The sequence below is a fragment of the Chinchilla lanigera genome, unplaced genomic scaffold, assembly GCF_000276665.1.
Source record: "Chinchilla lanigera isolate Chin_1 unplaced genomic scaffold, ChiLan1.0 scaffold00018, whole genome shotgun sequence".
Taxonomy (NCBI): Eukaryota; Metazoa; Chordata; class Mammalia; order Rodentia; family Chinchillidae; genus Chinchilla; species Chinchilla lanigera.
The window spans coordinates 4,563,285-4,586,827 of record NW_004955419.1 but is presented as its reverse complement, the minus strand read 5'-3'; the positions used below and the strand labels follow the sequence as shown (position 1 = coordinate 4,586,827).

At 51.5% G+C, this 23,543-nt stretch overlaps 1 protein-coding gene across 2 annotated transcripts in view; it reads right to left on the bottom strand.

Moving 5' to 3' along the window:
- Positions 1–23,543, bottom strand: part of Dennd1a (DENN/MADD domain containing 1A) — a 484,908-nt gene that overhangs the window by 18,175 nt on the left and 443,190 nt on the right. The window contains exons 21-22 of one of the 2 annotated variants that reach the window (XM_013513192.1): positions 7,100–7,156; positions 1,011–1,099 (exon numbers count right to left, since the gene is read on the bottom strand). In XM_013513192.1, coding sequence (XP_013368646.1) covers positions 1,011–1,099; positions 7,100–7,156 — 146 coding nt within the window. The remainder of the gene's footprint in view (positions 1–1,010; positions 1,100–7,099; positions 7,157–23,543) is intronic. The other variant, XM_005382503.2, reaches the window with a different exon arrangement.

Here is a 23,543-nt window from a genome sequence, read left to right as displayed (position 1 = left end):
GTCTGGGGGCCAAGGGGTGGGCTGCTTCTACAAAGACCTGGGAGTCAAGCAGTGTCCGAGGGAGGGCAGAGGACTTAGGAGACGTGAAGTACACCACAACCCGGGCTAGGCCACAGCTCAGCATTCAGAACTGTCTCTTTCTTTTAGCTTCAATTTTGCCCAGGCCTGGCCATCTCCCTTAACTTCTGTCCCTGAGAAATTTCCCAAAGGCAGGCCAGGTATGAGGGGCATTCCCTTTTCCGCTCAAAGAACTAATTTATTTGATTCCTCCAACAACTCCAGACCAAGAATTCCTGTACCCTCTAAAGGCATCATGGGAAGCTGATGTGCACCTGCTGAGTTGTCTGGGCAGGGCCCAAGGGCTGCGTGCCTTGTGGACAAAGGAAGGCGGCATTACTTTCTCCAGATGGCTCTGGAGTCTAGGTTGTCTGCAGCTTTTGGTCTCACCCCATTCAGGGGACTCATTCACTATCCTATAGTCACTTGGCCTGTGACCGAGCCAGTTCTGGGTTAGGTCCTGCACCCAGGGCCTGCTCCTGAGGAGCTCCAGGTCTAAGAGGAGAAACAGTAACCACACAAATGGTATGTAGTGCACACAGCCCTGAAGCAGGTGGAGCAGTGAGAAAGAACGCCTCATCTACAGATCCGAGCCACAGAGAACTTGAACACCACTAGGCCTAAGGTGGTGGCCTTGTTAACCAGGTGGCCTCCTTGACCGGTTGCTAGCTCTTACCTGAGGACTCCGCATCTTTACAAGACAAAGTCTGGGGCCCTCACCACTCAAAAGCCAGCCCAGGTGCCAGTGGCTCCTTGGCCTCTGCGGCCTCCTGCTGATGTGACAACTGGAATGACCAGAAGGAACAAGCAGCAGCAACCCACACTGAGAACCCAGCTCTACTCCCGCCTGGCGTCTCTGTGAAACCCCTGCTCAGGCCGGAGTACAGACTGGAGAGCCACAAAGCGCTGCCTGCTGGGTTCTCACAGGCAGGAGGGGAGCCACGGGTACTCACTGCTCGGGGCTTGAGACGGACGTCCTTCGGCCTTCCACGGAGATGTTGCTCTTCGGTCTCTTGACAACGTGAGGACGGGGCGGGCGAACCTAGAATGGTCATGGGGAAAACCCCAAGGAATGAGTTGGGAAAGTCACATAGGGACATTCTGAAGATTTGGATAAGCAGCCCCCAAAGAAATGTTTAGGGATTTTCAAAGTACAGGCTACAAACGCCCCGTTCATCATGGGAACACTCCCAGTTAATGCGAAGTGGACAGATACATTCATTGGACTTCTGTGGCCTACTCAGTCAGAAGGGTCCTCCTCATCTACAGGGTGGGGACGGTCTCACCAGCTGCCTCTATAGAGGCAGTGAAGGTTGCAAGGACTGCTCTCAATGGGAGACTCAGAGAATAAGAGCCTTAGCCTCGTAGTGCAAAAAAGTTTCCCTCAGACTTGTTGTGGGGGTACACATAGTCATTTTGTTCTTTTTTATAACTGAGCTACAGGGTTCTCATTTTTCTTTCTAAATGGGAGGGAAAAGCAAATAACAATGTCAGAGAATGCCAATTAAACCCATCCTTTTGCTTCCCTGGGCGTCTGAGCCACTCCTCCAGGAGGTCTCAGAAGTCACACACCTCCTGCGGCCACACTGAGTGCAGACCTGGTGAAAAGGTGGCAGTAGGGGTACCAGGAAATGGGCAACTTCCTGAGCCCACGGCCGGCACTCTGATGACAAATGGGTTGGTTATTCTAAGCTGCCACCTCTGAAACCCAAAGCAAAGGCCCACAGAAAAGGACGCCCTTCCTTCACCAGACCAATAATGGGTGTTACGCTAGGAATTTCTGTGTTCTTCGAAGGAAACTCATTTGGTCCAATCAACATTACATGGTTTTATATTTGGTACCATCATCTCACCATTTCTAGCACCAGAGAGCGGCAGGGAGAGAGCTAAGCTAAGAAAGGCCCTCTGTGAATTTCACTGCCAATAAAAATAACTGATCACTGCAGAGGGCGGAGGGGGCTCACCCTGCAGATTCGATGTCGCACTTGCTGCATTTTGAGGACAGGACAGGGAAGGAGAGGACACACGCACTCCATTTCCTGCCCCCTCCAACACTCCGGCCCTCAGGAATTTGTGGGCAACCCAGAACAATGGCTTTGGAACAAGATTATAGAAGGTGGCTGTACACAAGACAAGTCTTTAGAGGATCTCACCAACCCCTTGGGTCTGCACATGTCTGATCTAACCAAAGTTTTTCTTGCAGAGTGGCCAGTCTGAGCCCAGCCTTTCTTGGCAAGTCAGCGATGAGGGGAAAGCCAAATGCATTCCACCAAACTTGCTGTGTCTTCCTTCATGGGGCTGCTGCAAAGGCATAAAGACAGGACAGGGCACAGAGAATGCCCCAGCATGGGCTCTGGAACACGGTGGGTGTTTAATAAATGCTCATCTTACTTCTCTGTGACTGGGATTTCTCCTTCTTATCAATCAACAAAAGGAAGATGGGTGGGGGGGTGCCTCTGAATTAGCAGATGAATTTTAGGATTGTCTTCTTCCTAGCCTCTTGCCTGGTATATAGTTGGAAGTTCAGGGAGGTTTTTACACACAGGAATGTTACTGCTTGGAATCTATGAAGCACATAAGACTGTCACTATTATTATCATTGCTACTAGCATGGTGTCCACCACCCAGAAGACATTTGATCAACATCTGCTGAATATATGAATGAATATATCCCTTCCCCCGATTCTAACTCTGAGCTGGTTTCCTTAGTGGCAGCCAGACTCCCCTGGCAAACACAGACAAGATCTGCATGCTAGAAGGATCCCCCAGACTGTTCCCCATCAAGGCAAAGGCGGGATGCAGCTGGGGTGGAGGAGCAGTTTTGCCCCTGCCCCAGGGGGCCTGCAGCGGGCATTCTGGTGAGGTCAGACTTTAAGGCCTGTCAGCTCATCCTGCACAGAGCTGCTCCTTGCTACAATAAAGACGGGTTAAGAATGTGAACTTGTGGCTGAAATGGGGGGATTAAGTTTGTGGCAACTTCAACTGAACTTGCAACGTGGTGAAACATGGGGAAAAAGAACAACAGAGCTAATTAGACGAGCTGAGCTGTCAGAGTGCCGCTGAATGGCTCAGCGCCAACAAACAAAAGGAATGGGTTGGCAATCAGCAGGATCGATGGAGGAGACTGCTTCATTAGGGATGATAAAACAGACAGAGGGAGAGGCAGGGGGAGGGGCGGGGGCGGGAGAGAGAGACACAAGCGACCAGAGATAGTCACCCTGGCGGTTACAGACCCACCCGGATTCACACACACCTGACTGCTGTGGACAAAGCCAGATACAAAATTATCCTCAGACAACCACCGGATCACCGAGGCCTGGGGATTGCAACATACACAGTCTCACAAACAGACACGCACAAGGCCTGCATAGGGGTGAAGATGCAAGAATCTCTCTCTCCTCTCACACACACACACACACACACACACACACACACACACACACACGCAATATAGCAGCAAACCACAACCAGCCAAAGGCACACACAGACAAAATGGTTTAATTAAGCTGGAATCACAAGACGATGCAGACAACTCCCGTCATATTTCAGCAATCACATTCCTCTTTCTGGGGTGTTTCACAGGAGTAGGGATGTGAAAACCACCCATACACATCAGGGGCGGGCCCACCACTGCTAGGATCCCAGCAGAGCCAGGGGAGAAAATGCTAAGCAGGGATTTCCAGCTCTGTTCAAGGGGGACTGGAGGGGAGAGTTGGGAAGCCAGCCAATTCCCCACTGGATTTAAAATCTGAGAAATCTAAGTCGGCAGGGTTAAATGTGTATTGAATACAAAGGCACCGAGTACATTTGATTTTAATGGTGAGTGAGAAATAATAAATACAGAGCTTACAAAGTGCTTCGCATACAGGCCGACCACAGCCTGCCTCTCCCCAGCAAGCCCCACCACTGCCCTTGGTTGGTGAGACCCCAGCACCAATTTCTTCTGTTTTCTTTCCTTCTCTTTTTAATAAAAACCCCAAACACCGTGGTCACGGCTGAACTCCAGCCACAGGTGCCAGGCTACAAAGCTCCTTCCAGAATGGCGGAGGAGCCGGGTGTGGTGGCGCACATCTGTAATCCCAGCACTCGGGAGGCTGAGGCAGGAGGATCGTTGCGAGCTGAAGACCAGCCTGGGCTACAAAGTGAGTTCAAGGCCAGCCTGAACTGCACAGCGAGACCCTGTCTCAAAAAGACAAAACAAAACAAAACAAAAACAGAATGGTGGAGGGACCGGGCCCCATGCCTGCCACCCTGGGCCAGTGGCTGCACTGGATGTTTGCAGCTAAGTAAGCCAGCAAAGCCTGGCTGGGGGCTTGTCAGGCTGTCATCTTTGAGGCCCCGAGCAGCCCCACCCTGGGTTTCCCTGGTTCCTACCTAGAACGTAGTAGGCCATTGTAAGTGCTTGCATAAATGTGTGCCCAGAAAACAACCGTCTTCCGTGGCTCCCAAACTGCCTCTCAGCAGTCTTGTTTGGCAGGCGAACATACTCATTCCATGCTCTGTGTATGACCTCACTCTCCTCACCTGGTGGGTATTGCTAAACTCATTCTTAGGCAATGAAACTAAGGCTCAGAGCAGGTAAGGATCTTGCCTAAGTCACACAGCCAGGAACTGGTCAAGCTGTGATTCCATTAAGGGCAGGCCTCTCTGACTTCAGAGCCCAGGGGAGGAGTTCTAGGCACCTGCCTCCTCAGCGCACCAGAAGCCAGGGGAGGGGCAACCCTGAGTGCTGGGCCTGTCATTCTTGCACCGGGTCAAGGGCAGAGGCAGCTGCCCGTCAGGCTTCTCCTGTGGCAACTTTTGCCTTTCCAAGGCCTCGTGTGCTGGTGGATGTGGCTGGGCATCCCCCAATCTGTGTGAGTCTTCTGGAACCCACGCCTCTAAGGATCCTGACGGCTACCCTTTACAGGGGCCCCAGGGGAGGCAGTTTGGCGGAGAACAAGAAGAGGTAGGCCTGGCCTCAGAGGCCAGTTTGGCCTCTTCTCATCTCTGTGGTCTTGGCTACAAAAAGGGGAAAGGTCACCTGCCTCTTGTAAACTGTAATGAGGACGAGTGAGACAATAACTGGGTGCCCGGCGTAGTCCTAGACACATTAGAAGGAGCTCAGTATGTCAGTTCTCTCCCCCGCTGTATCCCTGCCAGAACCTAACTCTGCCCCGGCAATGCCACAGGAAGCCCAACTAGTTGCTGATTATTTTTTTTTTCTCAACTGAAGCTTCTGTCCCAGTACTTTATGCTAAGTCTATCTTTGTTTCCATGGCGATGGAGGGTCGGGGAGCTCGGGATGCTGACAACATCACAGGTTCTAGATCCTGGTGATTCCTGGCGAAGGACTTGGGTTAAGTTACAAAGCACCTGCTTTCTCACCTGTAACATGAGGGGTGACAACCTATACTTCACAGAACCACTGTGGATCTCAACCGAGGTAAGGAACCTAGGAGGGATTTGTTGATTGTATAATCCTAAGCAAATGATGGTTCTTAATAAACCTGGCCATTCCTTAGAAGTTGTAAAATGTTAAGAACCTGTTCAGCAGAATAAGAATTGCTACAGTGTGCAGGTGTTATGCTAGGTGCTCTTCAAATATTTTCCCTGTTCGTTCTCACAGGAAATCCCCATGAATGAGAGTCTAGTTCAGAAGCAGCACTGAGGCTCAGAGAGTTTCAGTCCTCGCCCAAAGTCACACAGCCACAGCATTCCAGACTAGCTCTCCTGATTCCCCACGTCCATGCTGCTAATGACTGCATGCAGACACTCACTAGACCCTACAAGGCTCAACCCAGAAGGGGCTTCCTGTTTCCCAAAGTAGGCCTTCTTGCTGCTTGTGCCTTCCTTCCAACGACAGTGAGCAGGAGCCTTCCAGCCTCTTGACAGCTGTGCCGACTGGGGTTTGGGTTAATCATGGTTTTACAGGACGGATTCACTGTCCCAAATGCCGGCATGTAGACTCACGGCTGTCACAGGTGAAGCCAGCTAAATCCTCCACCTCTACCCTAGCCCTCTAACTCCTACACATGGTGGGTAAGGGGAGGAAACAGCCTCAGCCAATATCCAACATCCACCCGGACAGAGTCACCCAGTGGATGCCGTGTGTGCTCATTAAGGACTCAAGACCGACACACAGTTTGGCCTGGTACCTTCATGAGATGGACCGATTATGTGCAGTGGTGAGAGTGGGCTGGGCTGGGATGTCAGTTTGTGGGGTGTTTTGATTGCAGCTGATCCCCTATGTGGCCATGACGTGTGGCTGTTTGGGACCACAGACTGGGAAACTTCCCTAGGTAAACAGCCCTCATCAAATGGTCCTGGCGAGTTTTCCACTTTAAGGCACCTGCTAAAGTTGTTATGCTTCAGCACAGCCAAAGTCTGAGTATACAAGAGAAAACAGCCTCACCAATGATCAGTGCCAGACCCACACCCCATACATACTTTTCCATGGCATTTCTCTTTAAGACACACAATGGGCCTCTCTTCCCCTCCCGCCCAGTTCCCAGGTGTTGGTGTATTTATCACACTTTGCCCTGCTCTTCCGCTCTTAACTCCATACTTTCCTGGGAAGATAGCTGTCTGTGGGAGGCCTGGCAGGGGTACAGTACCTGTCTCCATTTGGGCTGGCTCCATATTCTCTGGGCGTAGCCTCTGCCCTCGGGAGGGAACACCAATGCCTTTCCAAACCAAGATCTGGCAGGAATGGGACCCCTGCTGCCAGACTTTGGCTTCCCTTGTGAGGAAGAGGCATTGGGAGCATGGCTTTACAGCTCCTTGGCTAGAAACATGGCTTGCCTGTGAGATGCGCAATGATGCACACACCCGGGTACCTGTGCCTCTGACCCTCTGAGCATCACGGAATTGATTCAGAAAAAGGAGAGAGAAGCCCAGAAAATGCAAGTTCAGGTTCATGCCACACAGCGAGGGAAGCTGAGAAACCCAATTCCCGGTTTCCTCTTGCCAGGCAGGAGAGTCCACACTCCCAAGGTTTAGTCAGTTGGGGAGAACGGCTCAGGCAGTGTTAGGCGGGAGGGCACAACCACCAGCTACTCACGGGCCTTGAGCGCTGTATCTTGGGAGGCGGCGGTCGAGTGGGACGGAGTCTTTGTGGCTGCATTAAAGTGGAAACTTAAAACATCAGTACACACTGAGATGATGCAATGCATTTCCACACACAATGTGGGAGAAAGCATCCAGTCACCTAAGGCAGGGCCACAGCGCCATCCCTGATGCCTCCTGTTCCTCTCCTGCCTGGGCCATCTTCTAAGGCTGTCCCTTGTGCTGATCACTAAGTTCTGGTCTCGTCTCTGGTCTGGATTACTACGATCATCTCCCGAAAGGGGCCCTGCTAGGATCCCCTCCATCATCTTCCACGGAGGCCAAGGACCTTCTGAATTGCAATGAAACCAGGCCACACTCAGTTTCAAAACCTCTGGCACCCCTCCTTTCCTGGGGTGACAACTCAAGGTTCTGGGCCAGCATTACAAGTCCTCCAATTCCTGGACCCCACCTTGCCCCATGTAGCCCTGCCCCAACTGCCTGTGCCCGCCTTGGGCAGACCTTCAGTGGCCTGGGCTCTGGGCCTCATCTCCTGCTTGCTCCTTGGGTACCATGTTCTACCCTGTCCCAGCTGGCCCAGTAAATTTCGACTTGTTCAACACCCTGCCCACATCAGGGGGTGTCTCCAGGACTCCCACTGCCCTGTACTTCTTTGGGATTCACTGTGAAATATCCCTCTGTCCCCACACACTTTGAAATACCCATTTCCTTAAGGGATCCCTCCCTCTGGCTGTGGAAGGTTGTAGGGCATGTGGAGAAAAAGAAAAAAAAAACAAAAAACAAAAACTGCTCAATAAATGTCTGAGGAACAAACGCAATTTATACAAAATGCTTGGCTTTGAAATCAGTATCCAAATCAAAAGCAACAGAGTACAGACTTCTCACCTCTCCCATCAAACCTTTCATCTCCAAAGCCAAGCTGTGTCCTTTCAACAGCACACCTAGAGGCCCTGAACGTGGCGGGAGATGGGTAGGCAGAGTAGGGTCAGGAGAAGCCCACACAAGTCTGAGACCATGGCCACTCCCCAGCAAACCTTGAGCCTTCCAGTTGGTCCCTGCCCCTTTAGTCACTCAATTCACAAAGATATGTCACCATCTGTCAACCTTCACACCCACAACAGCCACTAAAGTGGCCACATGTGGCGAGTCCAAATTAAGATGGGTTGCAAGGGGCTGGGGATATAGCTCAGTGGCATAAGCACCTGCCTGACAAGCGCAAGGTCGTGAGTTCGATCCCCAGTACCACCAAAAAAAAAGATGTGTTGCAAGCATTAAAAAAATACTAGATTTTAGAGACTGTGGAGGAGAAAAGAATGTAAAGTATCTCAGTAATTTTTAAAAAACTGGTTACATGTTGAAATGATAGTATGTTGGATATTTGGGTTAAATATATTATTAAAATCAATCTCATCTGTTTCTTTTTTAATGCCTTTACTAGAACATTTAGAATTCTACATGTGCCTTGCATGTGCGCTTATGTCACATTTTTCTTGGCCAGTTTTACTTGGTGGGAAGGAGATACTTTGGATCTCAAATTTGCCTTGGAGCTGCCTGGAAGTCTTTTTTTTTGGTGGGGGGGCACACTAGGAATTAAACCCAGGGCTTTCACACTGAACTATATCTCTCCAGTCCTTTGTATTTTTAGTTTTTTTTTGTACTGGGAACAGGTTTAGTTTTTATTTTGAGGCATGGTTCTTGCTAAGTTGCCCAGGCTGGGCATGAGCTTGTAATTCTCCTGCCTCAGCCTCCCAGAGAGGTGGGATTACAGGCACATGCCACCACACCTGGCTGGGATCTCTTTCTGAACCCAACACCTAGAAGAACCCAACACCTGTGGCAGGTGTCCCTGGATCCCTGCATAGGGTTTGTCAGAATGGCCCAAGCAGAAGTTGGCAGAGGGATTTGGTGGAGGACTGGATTTCCCTGTAGCACCTGGAGCGCTATTCCCCCAGTTGCAGTTCCCTGTAACATTCTGTACATCTGTAGCCCAGGGCCCAGGGCCAGCACCTGAGCCTGCTGAGCTCCTACCTGGCCTCAGCGGTGCTAAGGCTGGGGACAAGCAGGGGCCTGGGGGCTTAGGCGGAGGGAAGCAGCCTCGGATGGATGGAAATGCAGTGTGGCTTCCCAGATGCTGTGCCATGACCTGGGAGTGCGGGCCGACCCAGGCCTGGCGACCTTTCTTTACTGGCAGTTATGTGGGGGCTGGATGTCACCTAGAGGGATGGGCATGGCTGCTTCGTTTCTTCCCCACTGTGGCTTATAGGGAGGGTATGGGACCAAAGGAAACAGAAGCCGAGTCATACTGCTCGTTGGGAGGAGGAAGAGGACAGGGAGCGGGAGCCCATCTCTCCGCAGTAGACAGGCTACTGCTTTCAGGCCAGGTATCTGCTCTTCCACATACCCAACTGCCCCCTGCTTCTCTCATGCTTGGCCACTCCACTTGTGGTGACCGTGCTCTCCAGTACCACTGTTCTCACTGCTTGTCACCTCCAGCCTGGGCTACTTCCATCCCACCGTGGTGGCGGCATGGCAGAGTCCTCCGGCGGAGGCCTCGGGGGTCAGACAGTGCCGAACACAACACCAGCTGCATCGCTTGCTTGTGGGCTTGCTCTGGGCCTGCAGTGTAGCCCTCTGAGGCTCACCGCCCTTGTCTGTGCAGGGGGGTAATGGAGAGCTCTACCCGAGAGGGCTGCTAGGACGATTCAGGGAGATGGTCACACCGCTGCTCCCCAGACATTAGCAGCTACTACCATTAGCAAGTTCCCCACCTCCGGCCTCTCAGCCTCCCAATTCATCTTCTACACTTATTTCTAGAGTAGACTTAAAAAAAATACATGCCCAATCATGCCACTTGACAGCTTAAATCATCTCAGTGGAAGGCCCTGAAACCCTGCCCTGGTGCACTGAGTGAAGGGAGAAACGGGGTTCCCCAGCCAGAAAAGTCTGAGAGATGCCGCTTGCTGTCCGGCTCCTTGTGGAGATTCTCAAGACCTGCTGGCACAGTAAAGGCTGCTGAGTTTTGCAATTAAAAAAAAAAAAAAAAATCAAACTATGAATTATTTTTAAAAAGTCCTGTGTCTGAAATTTATTTGTACAGACTTACTTTTCCTGTAACACCCACTGGTATCCTCTGGAAAATGCAGGCTGCAGCATCTAAAGCCCTCCAGAACACGCCCCTCACCTTTGTGGTCTCATCTTTGATTAGCCTCCTGGCCCCTAAGACAAACAGAGGCCGTCATTGTCAGCTCACTCATTTTTTTCCCTTCACCCTGGCATGGTAGTTGGTACCTCACAGGTGCTTAGTAAATGATTTTTGGCTGAAACTTTCTGGCTCATGTAGAAACTCAATCAGTGTGAGTTTTCCAGATTCCTTCAGTAACTTATTTTCCTATGCTTATCTTAGGGAAGTACTGTGTTTTTTTGCAATCAAACTTATAAATGGCGCAAGAAGACAGCCTCTTGGCCATGCCCAGCCTACGAGCTGGCAGAGAAATCCAGGGGATTTAAAGATGCCCAGGAGGGTAATGTGGTACAGATGTCCTGGTGCAACCAGATAGATAAAAACAAAATCCAACAAAAGCAACTAAGAACAGGAAACCGCACAGCCTGTGTCTGACATCTGGAGAGTTTTCCCCTCAGGTCATCAGCACCGAGGGATCCAGGCACTAGAGGAAATGGCAGGGAGAGGGAGCGACACTCATTAATTCTGAGCACATTCTGATGCTGCACACAGGGCAGGGACACCTTCTCAGCATGGCCACTAGGAGGAGAAAGGTGAACTCCCAGGGGGTGTGCATTAAAGACCCCCTGGGACTGAGGAGAGAAAGAAGGGGATGTTTGCACTAATTACCTGGTGCCCTGCCATGCAGTGTGTGGGCCTTGGGGGCCCACCACTGAGGCTGGAGAGAAGCAGGCACCGGGAGGAGTACAAGGGGATTGGATGGTGAGCGCACGCAGGGAGCAGTCTTAGGTTTTGGGTGCCAGAGCTCTCGATCTGTGGAGAGCCCTCCTGGTCCCACCACACAAGCTTTGTTGCTGGGAGACTCTGATAAACTTCAGGCCAAAGCACCTTCCACTGTGAACACAATGACAAGCGCCCCACTGCAAGGGCTACGGATGCTGACATACTGTGGCACTCACGGAGGCCAGCACGGCGGACAGCGCCAGGGCAAAGCTTCTGCCCCACGGGGAAGGGAGTGGCAAAGCTGCCTGGCCAGGGTGGCTGCAATTTGCCAAATACACTCATCCTTGGCACTTGATTGCTCTAAAACTAGTGGAATTTGATACTCGATGCATTCTGATGTGAAAAGTTTGTCCCAGTACTCTTTTGTTTGTTACTCAATGCATAAGCTAGAACTTGTGCCACTAGCCTTGTGATTTGCTACCCTTTCCAGCCAAAACAATGTTTGGTACCTGTCACAAATTGGACTTGCTTAATGACAAATACCAAGTTACCACAGGGGTAGATGGCAGTTGGGGACAGACAGAGGCGCAGGGAGAGCCAAGTCCCCTGGGGAGAATTAGATCAGGCGAGGGGTGAGTGGTGGTAATCTGGGTTGGAAGATGGGTGAAGACAGAAGCCAGGGAACGACCGTGATGAATTCAGACCAACTCGCCCTTTTCTAGGAAGTAGTCCCTGTGCTCAGGACCCTGCACTGAGGGTTAAGTGAATGTAGGTACAACAAGAGTGCAAAGCGGACTAAAAAGTCTGTGGGGGGCGGGGGACGGAGTGGGAGGACTCCTCACGTGGGTGCTGATGGAACTACTACTTGGAGGCTAAGAGCCAGGGATGCAGAGAAGAATAAGATGCAGACCCTGTCCTTAAAGAATGTACAGTCTAGTGAGATGTGACCTACGTCATGGATGTATGTCTTTCTTCATGGGAAGGGTATTTGTGGGTGAAAACCTCAAGATATATACTTTGGATTAGAAAAATATGGCTTCATGTGTTCTTGGTTCTGTCTTTGGGTTTTTTTTTTTTTTTTTTTTTTTTTAGACATGGTCTTGCTATGTAGTACACGCTGGCCTTGAACTCACTATATAGCCCCTGCTCGCCTTGAATTCATGGCAACCCTCCTGCCTCAGCCTCACAAGTGCTGGGGTTAAGTGGGCCACCACACCCGCATGGCTCTGTCCTTTTCTAATCAAGCTGAATAACGGCTCTGCCACTTAGGTGAGGAATTTAATCTGAGTCTTGATCAACCCTTTGGGAGGAGGAGTTAACAGTAAGTCACAGGGTGATCCCAGAGTAGGTTCAGGCTGGGATCTAGAGGATGAAAAGGTAGCAGCCAATCCTGTATCACAGGTGTTTCCAGAAAAATCCTGTGGACATGAAGCCCTTGGTTTCCAAGGGTATGCACCGCCACCCAGGCTTGGCTTAAGTATGCTGGGCTTTAATACTATTCTCTTGTTTATATGGATAAGTTTCCCTTTTAAGACATTTCTGTGTCTGTCTTTTGAGCTTCCATTCCCTGGTGAGGCAAGTTAGAGAAGGATTACTTCCATTACAGACATAGGAAACAGGAGGCCCAGACAGGCTAAGGGATGTGTTTGAGGTCTCACAGTTCTAACAAGAACCAGAACAAGCAGGCAGGTACTCAGTCTATTGTCCTGTCTTTGTCAGCTGAAATTTTCAAAGTCATCTGAAATCCCTTCTGCCATATTTTTTCCTAATCTTTGCCTCTGTTATTAGGGATCTGTGTGTTAGATGGAAGACTGGCAAGAGAGTGACTGATGTTTTCCTCTTCCTCTTCTGGGGGAAGGAGGAAGGGATGGAGCCCAGGGCCTCTTGCACACTAGGCGAATGCACTGAGCCACATCCTCAGCCCTTTTTCTTCCTTTCTTACTTGAGCATCTCTTTCTAGTACTTTCCAAAAGAGGCACATGATTCACCTGTTCATTTAAAAATGTGGTGTTTTTTTCTGTAGCAGGTGCTGAGGTCCTCGGGTGAGTAGGACTCAGGTGGAGGGGTCATGGTACAGGAGGGACACAGGGATGCCATGGTCCACGGAGGCACAGAGGAAAGGCCCTTCTACTGGACGGGGGCGGTAGACGTTCAGGTGGACGCACGGCCCAGGGGAACCACAGTGCTTGAGCAAGACTGAAGATGAAGGTGGTAAAGGCTGAGATCTGGGCAGGGCTGGTAGGGTCAGATAAAAGAGGGCCGTAAATGCCAGGCTAAGCAGGATGGTCTTCTCCCAGCCCAGAGGGAGGGGCCCACTCAGGCACACAGTAAGCGAGACCTTGGTGCCTTGGTGTGTAAAACATTTGGGAGGACGGCCAGGCTGGCAGACACGCCTCTCAGCCACAAGGCCTGGCTAGGCCTCCCTACCGTCAACTCCCAGCTCTGGCCACACGACTGACGGGAGATGTGAACACAAGCGGGAAGCCCGAAAGCGTGACTGACACGTAGGTCCCAGAGAGGAAAGGAACTCTTTGGCCTTTGCCAGGATCTCCACAGCCCTCGGCATTTATATCTGTCAGCTGTGCGGGCCAGGTGAGTATGCTCATTGGATATGAAACCCACATTTATGAGGACAGCATCTGATTTGCAGTTAATTTGTTGATGCAGCAAAACACATTGTTTCCAAAAGGTCAGGAGGGGAAGACGCGGTAGAGTATCAACCTAATTACCTCAGTGGTGTGGATGAGCGGGTGCCCCAAGCTGGGCTGGAAAGGCTCAACTGCCAGGCACAGACTGGGGGCAGAGAATGTGGTGTACATGGGAGGGGAGGGGGCGTCCCCAGGGCCAGGGAGCCATCTGTCTGCATTGTGGGCCCAGCCAAGGCACTTCTTGCCCAACCGGCACATGTGCTAGCTCAGGGAATCCTCTGCAGGAAAAGAGGGCTGCTACCCCACGTTAAAGATGAAGCGAGGGGAGAACTGCCCAGGGTCACAGAGTTAGTGGATGACACCATAAGGCTTTGGAAGAGAGCTGACAAGCTCATCTCAAGTTTATTACCAGCTGGGGTGGGGCGGGGGTGCGGGTGCTGTGATGATGTCTGTGGGTGGAATAGGGGACCAGCAATGATTTAGGAATGGACGCACGGCTTTACTCCAGGCCCAATGGAGGACACCCCTAGGACAAACCCTGCAACAACCCTGTGCAGTCAGAATTGGCCTCCCCATTTCATAGAACGTGAAATGTCAATCATGGGGATAGGCTAGACTCCAACTAGGGGTATGGACAAGGAGGCTGGAAGGACAGATGTCGGAAGCCACAGCGTCCAGTTAGCTCTGCTGAAGGCTGATGGCTTGCATGCATGCTTGGGTTGGCCCAGGGAGCAGAAGCAAGCTTCCAGGGTAGGTGGCTGGCCTTTCTAAGGGCCAGAGCTGGTGGCGTGTGGCCGGTGGGGATGCTGCATGAAACGGCTGGCCTCCAAGGCTAGTCCCAAAGGAGACCCTGGTCCTTTGTGTCTAAACTGGGATCTGAATTATTCCTTCTCTCTCTACCAGACCCCACCTGGGCCAGAAGAAGGAGGTGCTGGGGTCCCTGAGGGGAAGCTGGACAGGACCTGGGATTTCTCGGTCTGCTCTGGGGATGTGCATCAGTGGATGCTGGGAGGAACACAGAGCCCGAGAGGGAGAATTCACAATTAAACTCTGCCGCTGTTTAACGAGGGAAGAGTTCACCTGGTTAATTTTCCTGGCTAGTAGCCACATCAAGGCTCTGACCTGTGCGTGAAAGAGACCCAGTTGGGAGGGGAAGACAAAGCTTTCTGTAGCTTTACAAAGGGCCTCTGGGCTGGGAGCAAGGCTCCTCTACTCTTTGGGACTGGAAATCTGCTATTATGCAAGGTATGGAAATAAAAGAGGGCTTCTTTTGATATGCCTCCAAAAGAGAGTGTATTGAAGTGATATTTTTGTGGAGTGTTTCCTTTGAAATGCCCAACCAGCTCTCTCAAGCGTGGCTCTCGCTTGTCCCCTAACTCTTGTCATTATTTCCAGTCCTCTTCCTCCAGCCTTGACCAAGCCGATCTTGCTTGTTGGGGAGGATCAAATACTTGCCTCTGCTTCAGAGTTCAAGCAAGGGCAACTGGAACGGACCAGGCCCTCGTGTCTCGTGGCACACGCTCAGGGCTGGAGCCGCTCAGCAGGGCACTCTCTTTGGCCCTTGGCCTTGAAGTATGTGCAGATGTAACAAACTATCATCTGCTCGGATGCTCCTAGAAGACGCTCCACAGGATGACCCGTCCACCAGATGAGTGTCCGCTCACCTAGGGCCACAAGGAGAGGCTTCTTTGAAGGAAAGAAAGGGGACAGTGAGCAGAGTCCGCAGGCTGCAGCACCCTTGATGGACCAGGTAGAGTTCAGAACAGCCCGGCTGGTACTAATGACTGAGACAGAGGCTCTTTTGTGATCCCATTCCACAGACAGAGAAGCTGACACTCTCACCCACTTTCGTGCCATACAGTGAGATTGCCAGTGCCACTGGGCTGGTCTCTGGTTGTCAGGCATGTGTGTCCCACAGCCTGCTGTCCTGAGGGGCCACCTGCAAGGGGGCTGAGCGCTGTTTGGGATTGAAGGTGGCCTTGGAAGAAAAGCGGAGCACCTGCCCCGGGGCCTGGGGAGTGGCCCCTGGAGAGGGCATGCTCAGGACCGAGGGCTCGCATTCCCGCCCTCCACAAGGCGCTTGTGAAGCTATTCTCTCCAGCTGGGCCCGGCATCCTCTTTGAGCCTGTGCGTGAGTGCTGAGCTGAAAGCCGTCTCAGACTGGTCCTGAAGAGCAGTGCATTCTTCCCCGATGTTGACAGGAGTAGTATTTTGTAGTGGTGCTGGTTAATTTGTAGTGGCATTTGTGGTTTGAAGCCTTGTCAAGATCCCTGATTACTTCCCGTGCAAGGAGCTTGGCTGACGGGGAAGTTCACATGCTGAACAAAAGCAGCCAGGCAGCTGGGAGAGAAGGCTGCGTGGCGGCCGGGTGACCCTGGCCGCTTGGGGGACAGGGGTGGGGGAGGGAGGCTGGCCAACAGTGGGGTAGGGGGAGGGGAGCCCTTTGTTTTTAGGCAGTGCAGGTGCACAGTCTGAATAGGTGGCATCCCATTGGTGGCTGGAGGTCGGATACCAGATGCTCCCAGTGGCTGGGCAGGGGCAGGGAGCTTTGCTGACGTGTGCCATTCTTTGCCCAGACAGAAGCAGGAGGTGGGCACATTGCTCCTACCTACATTGGGATGGCCATCTGAGATGTCAGCAAGGGTCCTGGGGTGACATTCTTAGGGGGCGGGGACTCACAGAGGTGAAAGGGTGGCTTTGAGATCTTGGCAGAGCTGATCCCTCTCTGACTCCAACAAAGGCTACCATTTCTTGGCATTTGCTATGTCTCAAGCCCTGTGCTACAGGCTCTACATGTACGGCCTCACAATCTCAATGATCTCAACACTCTACAGAGGGAAATCTCATTCGACAGACACAGACACTGAAGCTGTGTGGCTCAGAGACTGTCTAGGCCAAGCCTCACAGGTAACAGGTGGCAGAGCCACAATCTCAGCTCAGGTATCCATGAGTCCATGTCCTCCCATGAGACCCGGCACAGAGCAGCAGCAGCAGCAGGAGCAGGCAGAGGCAGGAACATTCCCCTGGGCCCAAGGATGCGCCTCTCCCTCCTGCGTGGCTTTTCCTCTAACGCCCTTTGGGCTTTCTGTCCTGGTAAGTCTGTTCTGAGCACATGGGAAGGTCTGGCTCTGCAGCTGCCTGCCTTCCACCAGGCCCACGCCCCTACTCAATGAGGAACTGCTCAGTGCAGCAAGGGCCAGGGCCAGCTCAGCAAAACCAAGACTAATTTATCATCTCTCTGAAATGATGTCCACCCCAAACAGTATGCTCCTAGCAAATGAAATGAAAAGGCTTCTCCTGATTTTGCAGTGGTACAGAGAAGAATGTTCTGCATCTTCTGGAAAGGGAGTCCAGTGACTCCTCTCAGGCCAGGCAACTCTGACTGCTTTCACTGCTACCCACAGTCCAGGGGACCTGGTCGCATCTGTGCTCACAGAAGGCTGCTCAGAATCCAGCCCTTGCCCCTGTGAGCCCCATCTCCCACTCCATTACAAGGGGACTCCACTCTCTAGCCTACAGAGCACCTGCTCTGGCCCTTACATGCCTCTGTTCTTTATGGCTCACACCCTGGTCCTATAAACCACTTCCTCTGTTGCCCACCTGACAGATTCCTGCTCATCCCTCCAGGCTGCACTCCCTTCCCTGAGAACTCTCCCCTCTTCCTGCTCCGAAGAGTGGGGTGCTTCTTCTTCTTCCCTGCCCTGAGAAGGACAGTCCTCCAGGGTTCACATGGGCACCCTGGCTCCTGGCACAAGGCCAGGCATGCAACAAGTGCAAAGTACATGCCTGCTCTAGAGAGGCAAACCAGCACCACATTCTTAGCCAGATCTTTGTCATGCATACAAATAATGCCAGGCCAACCAGTCACTACCACCGTCATTTGGGACACAAGACCGGCAACATTTGTCCATAAGACTGGAAACATTTCTGGCCTGTTTGTGATCAGGAGAAACTCAACCCAGAGGTATCTTAGACTAACAGGCTGAGCCCCAGGGCCATCCCCAAAAGCAAGAGAGTTTTCGAGTGGAAAACAAACGCAGAAGCAATAGAAAGCTTAGATGTGAAATATCCCAAAATTTCCCCAGTGTGTGTGTTAAAGAAAGACAGATTCGCTAGACAGAGGGGTGGTATTTTTTTCTTCCCATGGAACAAATGGATGGAGAACCTGGTTTAAAATTCCTGGACCCTGGAATACATTTCTATCTGTGTCAAAGTCTACCATCCAGCGCCTCAGCAGAGTTTAAAATCCTAGCTAATAGGTTAACAACTGTTTTTCTTCAGCTTCAAATGAAGAATATCAGAAGGCTGGGGGAATATGCAGCTCTCCAATTTGTACGGACTGCACACAGCTCCCTGCAATGTGTGTTTGACAGGACTGACATTTTGTACCGCTGTGAGATGGGAAAACGTGTGACATTTTTATTCATGGTGGCGTACGCCCTTGTAATGATCAGCTCTGGTCGATGTGCTTACCGCAGCAGCCCCTGAGCCCTTGGAGAACAAACAGGAACCCAAGGTGCCAGCAGTTCGACTGCCTTATTAAACACCGCCAGGATCCTAACGAAGACCAACTGCTGGAAAATCTCACTGTCAAATCCTCAAGGACATTGTCAGCGCACAGCTAACTGCATATATTTTTCATTTAAAATACTGAAATCCAGCATTGTGCCATTACAACCGAGGGGAGGGGCGCCCACTCCAGCGGCTATCCTGTCAGCTGCTTCTTCAGAGCTCCAGATGCCCGAGCCTGATGCCCACTGGGGTTCAGAGCTCAAAAAGGGGTGGCTGAGACGGGAAATGGACTTTCCGAAAACCCAACCCTGCCTTCGGGGTGAACATCCGGAAGTTACATGACTCTGGGAAGAGTCGCTTAAGAAAGTCAACTCACCAGGCCCCTTTGCAAGCCAGTGTATATCTGCATAATTAGAAAACCCATTCCCTGCAGCCAACCATCTTCCTGTAGTGTAAACCCATTACGTCTTGCAACTTGGTGCTAATCAGCCTTCTGCTTGGCGGCAGACCTTAAGACATCTGCAGGAACACACGGCCACAGTAGGTGTCACACCTTGGCAGAAAAGCTGTGTGTCAGGGTGCCCACCTGCCATCTCACCATTTGCCTCAATCAAAGGCCTCAAGGTCAGCGTGCAGGAGGACCCCCTCCCTCTGGTGGTAACTTCTAGTGCTTACGCACACGGATAGATGGAAGCCAATCACTTGGCAGACCCTTGGCACTTTCCATGATTGTTAAGCTAGGTGATTTGGTTATGGCTACATGCTCTAATGTATTGATATATTTACTTTATAAATATGTATTATTTATACAGTGCCTCTATTTCCATACCCCAGCCCCGATGCACCAAGACATACACTGCTATTTATTTATGGGATCCTTGGCATAAAAGCCCTAACAAGCCACCTGTGCATGGTTCTTGTGGGCTGCTGGCTAAATAACTGGATGTTTTCCACCCATCACGGGCACAGGCCTGCATTTAAGGGGCTACCTATAAAGTTGGTTCAGCCTAACTACACATTATCCTTGGCTGAAATGACTGGGGCAGTGAAAAGCTGGCAATCTGGGGAGTAGAAGCCACAACAGTCCACACCCTGGGATGGGGGCAGGGCATGGAGGAGGAAGCTATGGAGATCCTGGAGCACATAGGACTCAGATAGTGTAAGGAGAGGTAGCTGGTAGACACCTGGGAAAATGCAGAGCAACGAGGATGAAGGGAGCTGAGCCCTATTTCTCCCAAGCAGGCCACTTTTGTCCCCCTGCTTGTTGCTCTGGGCTGTAGAGGGGGTGTCCATGGACTCTGAACAGCCCAGAGGAACACAGGCAGTGCCCACTCTTGTGCCATGCCACTATAACTGCCTGCTCAGCCGTCTTTGGTCTCCTACCTTCCCTGCAGCCCCTTATGCAGTGTCCTCAGTCAGGCTCCCCTAGTTCTTGCATGAAATGTTAATGGCATTATTAGTGGTCTCCCTGTCTTTCCTGCTTCCATCCTCCCCACGGCACCCCAGAATAAATGTTCCTAGCTGTCATTCCCCAAATGTAACCGCTCTGACTCCTAGCCACCCACAGGTTATGATTCAAGCTCCCTCCAGGCCTGGTCACTGCCTACCTCTGCAGTTTGGCTTCTGCCCCTCCTGGCCTTCCATCTCTACCCTAGCCCCATTTTCCCTGAAAATGAAGTAAGAAGTCACTCATCTCCTCTGCTTGTGTCACGCCCTACTTGATATACAACTTGTCTTCAAGATCCAGCTGCAAGGTCACATCCTCTGAAGGCCTTGTCTGGTCCCCCCAGGCACCTTCAGTGCCCTGCTTGGACCCATATACCTGTGCCTATTAGCATTTCTCTTTCCATGTGGCTTTCAGCTGTTCTTCCCAGACCTGAGTACCATGAAGGCAGCAAACATTTCATCCCCCTGTGACTCCGGGGCCTTGGCACCTGACATGCTTTATTATGTGTTGCAGGAGTGAAGAAAGGAATTCATGAGGCCATAAAAGAATAATTTCCTACACAGGAACTCCAAAGCTTCAGGATTTTTCTTTTGTAGGGCTGAGGACTGAACCAAGGGCCTTACACGTGCTAGGCAAGTGCCCTACTACTGCTCTGCATCCCCAGTCCTTTTTTGTTTTGAGACAAGGTCACTTGGTCCTGCTTCTCTCTCACTCCTAACTTGACCAGGCTGGTCTTGAACCTGGGATCCCCCTACCTTAGCCTCCCAGGTAGCTGGGATTACAGGTGTATGCTTCCATTTTCCACCAAAGATTCAGGATTTGTAATCCTAAAATGAGAGAAATGCAGGGAAAGGAGAGTCCTGTGGTCACCATGCCCAGGCGGATGGGGAACGTTTGGTGGACAGCCCTCAGCATGTACTCTCCTCCCCTTGCTCCCTCCCTGTCTCTGCTGACAGAAAAGTCCTCACACTTGAAAAACAGTCTCTAGCCTCCTGCTGACGGCTCACTCTACCAGGCCTTTCAAGGCACCATCTTGCCAAGGTCCAACTCGCTGCCCCAGGAAGCATTCATTGCCAATTCCTCTAGAATATGTAAACAGAAGCTCACCTAGAGGAGGTCACGGAACCATGTGGCCAATGGACGGCAACATCCCAGAAATACAGTTTAAACTGCTTCAGGGCAATGATTTCCCTCATGAGACTCTGCATTGAAAGTGGGATATATTCAGTACCCTTTGGAGAAGTCCCTTTTGTATATTCTCTACCCATACTTTTATTATACTGTATTGAAAAATTCTTTGCAGCATATACAAAATGTGATACAACAGCCCAGAAGACATGGACTAAGCAGACTGACACTAAAACTAACCAGTCAAAAAAGTCCCCAATTAGGGACACGGTCAACACAATCTCAGATAAGTGCGCAGGAGACTGGCACACAGCCAGGGCGCTGCTGTCATTATCTGCTGTCCCAGGATCTACCCTGCAGGACAATAAGGCAGAAGCAGAAGCGTTCAATCAGAACTCGCTGTAATAGTCAGGGGATTAAGTAAGGCCCTCACCCCTATTGAAAATGGGGTGACAGTGGTCTTTAACGCAGCAGTCTTGGTTTCTTTTCTTTTTTTTTTTTTTTGGTACTGGGAATTGAACTCAGGACCCTGTGCTTGCAAAGCAAGGTGCTGTGCCGCTGAGCTATATCCCGGCCCCAATGCAGCAGTCTTGGGAACAGGATAAAAAAAATGTGAGCTCTGAGTACAGTGCCAGGCACACAGCGGGAATCCAGGAGGGCAGCGCCACCGTGTTCTTATACCTGTTATGGCGTCTGGAGCTTAGCTACATTCATCCTGGGGATAAAGCAGCCGCCATGACTCTTAGGAATGAGATAGAAGCAGGACCAAGTGACCTTGCCCTCTGCAGTCATCCTAAATCACATTGCTGCGTGATGACACTGGTGGCCCCCATTAAGTGCTTCAGGAAGTAGACAGAACTGATGAAGAGGACTTGATGCAGCGGGTAAGGAAGGCCTGGGCTCCAGCATCATAGCATAGGCCTGGGTTTGAATTCTTACCCTGCCCCTTACTATATGACCTTGGGCAAGCTGCTTAACCTCTCTGAGCATTAGCTCTCCTGGGGTAATAACTGCATTGATTTAAGAGGGTTGCTGAAAAGGTTAAGCAAAATGATGCTTGGGAAGGGGCCTGGCTCTGACACAGGAGGTCCATATCACAATGAAAACCTTCACAGTCCATCTGACCTGTTCTTGTCCTGTCTCTTGGTTGGTCCTCGTGATCCCTTCCCCACGGCATGGGCAGGTTAATAATTCACCTAGTCCACAGGTAGTGGTTGGCCCGGACAGGTTAGGGGTCGATGGGGGAGATGCAGCAGGCAGCTCCCCACGTGTGCACTCCTGTGGCCACAGGGCAGGGCCTTCCTGTGCAGCCTGGACACCGAGCTGACTCTCTCGGAGGATCTTGCTTGTGGGATATAATTTATTTTCAATATTTTATGTTTTATTTCCCCTTCCCTACTGTGATAAACTCCCCACCTCTGGCACAGAGAATTCTAATCTGAGAAAATGCCTCCTCTGGTCTCGCTGAATCAGATTTTCTGCTCTTGTCCTGCTGGGCTCAATATCTCCTTGGCAGGGAGCTAGATACGGAGCGGCTCCAACACAGAGCTTAAAAGAAATGCTGTTTTTAGGTTCTGGTTGGTCCCCTGGCAAAGAGGCCCCGCTGTCACACTGCTGAACATGGACAGACTCAGGGACTCAGGAGGCCTGTCACTCAACACTGCTCTGCATGCTGGACGATTCTAAAGTGGATACAGGCACTGTGGAATGAGGGGCCCCCTCTTTTTTTTATTTTAGCTTCTCCTGCTCTGCTGAATGGATCAGCTGCTCAAGGGCACAGGTGTGAGTCACCCTGCCCACATCTCTTCCTCCCTGATCTGCTATCTTTTATGCATTCACTCACTCACCATTTGGTCATTCCCCAAACTCCCACTGGGCAGCTTGTTTGTGCCAGGCCCTGTGAGGTGCCAAGAATAGCGAGATGAAGCCAACACTGCCTCTGGCTGGGGACTATGCATAAATGCACCACCAACAAGCAGCCGACAGGGTTGGTGCCATCCCAGTGTAGCAAAGAAGCACAGGTTTGGTGAAGTCAGGGGTAGGGGTGGGGGCACACAGCCAGGGTACGGGTACTGGGAGAGTTTGTGGGGTTCAGATGGGAGAGAAGATGAATGACATTCCTGGGGACAGAGATAGCAAGAGCTGATTCATCTTGGATCCCCCACACTTAGCCTGGAGTCTGGCCTGGGGCAAGTGCCCATAAAAGAGCCAATGAATGAATATAACATGTGGGTGTGGGGCCAGAGGAAAAGACTGTCCAATGTTGGGGGCCCCTCAAGTGTCTTGGAAGGTGAGCAGGAACTGGCCAAAAATAGAGGACAGCAAGGACCTCCGACCCTGAAAGCCCACTGTGGGCTGGGAGGTGGGAGCTTCTGGTAGGGCCCTGAAGGGTGTAATGCTCTGACGTACAGACATGTTCGTAACCAGGGAGGGACTCGTGGACGGGTGCTCACACTTTGGAGGGCCGAGGGGCTGCCTATCTCAATACTCACTGATACCCTCTGAGTCTTGTCTCATAGGGCAGAGGAGGAGACACAAAACCTGATGTTCTGGCGTAGGTTGGGAAGGAGGGATGCAGACCTAGGGAGTCCTTGGGCAGCATAAGCCACTCCAGTAGCTGAAGCTCATGAAAGATGAACAGGTTAGAAATGGGCAGTAGGACTGGCGACTCACTCCCAGCCTCGTGGTTCCCCAGAAGGAGGGCTTCCGGCGCACAGGGAGCTGCGGGTGGGGAGCGCCAGCCTTCTGGCTGGCTAGCTTCCTGCCTGCTGGCTCCCGGAGGGTGGGCCCCCAGTGCACG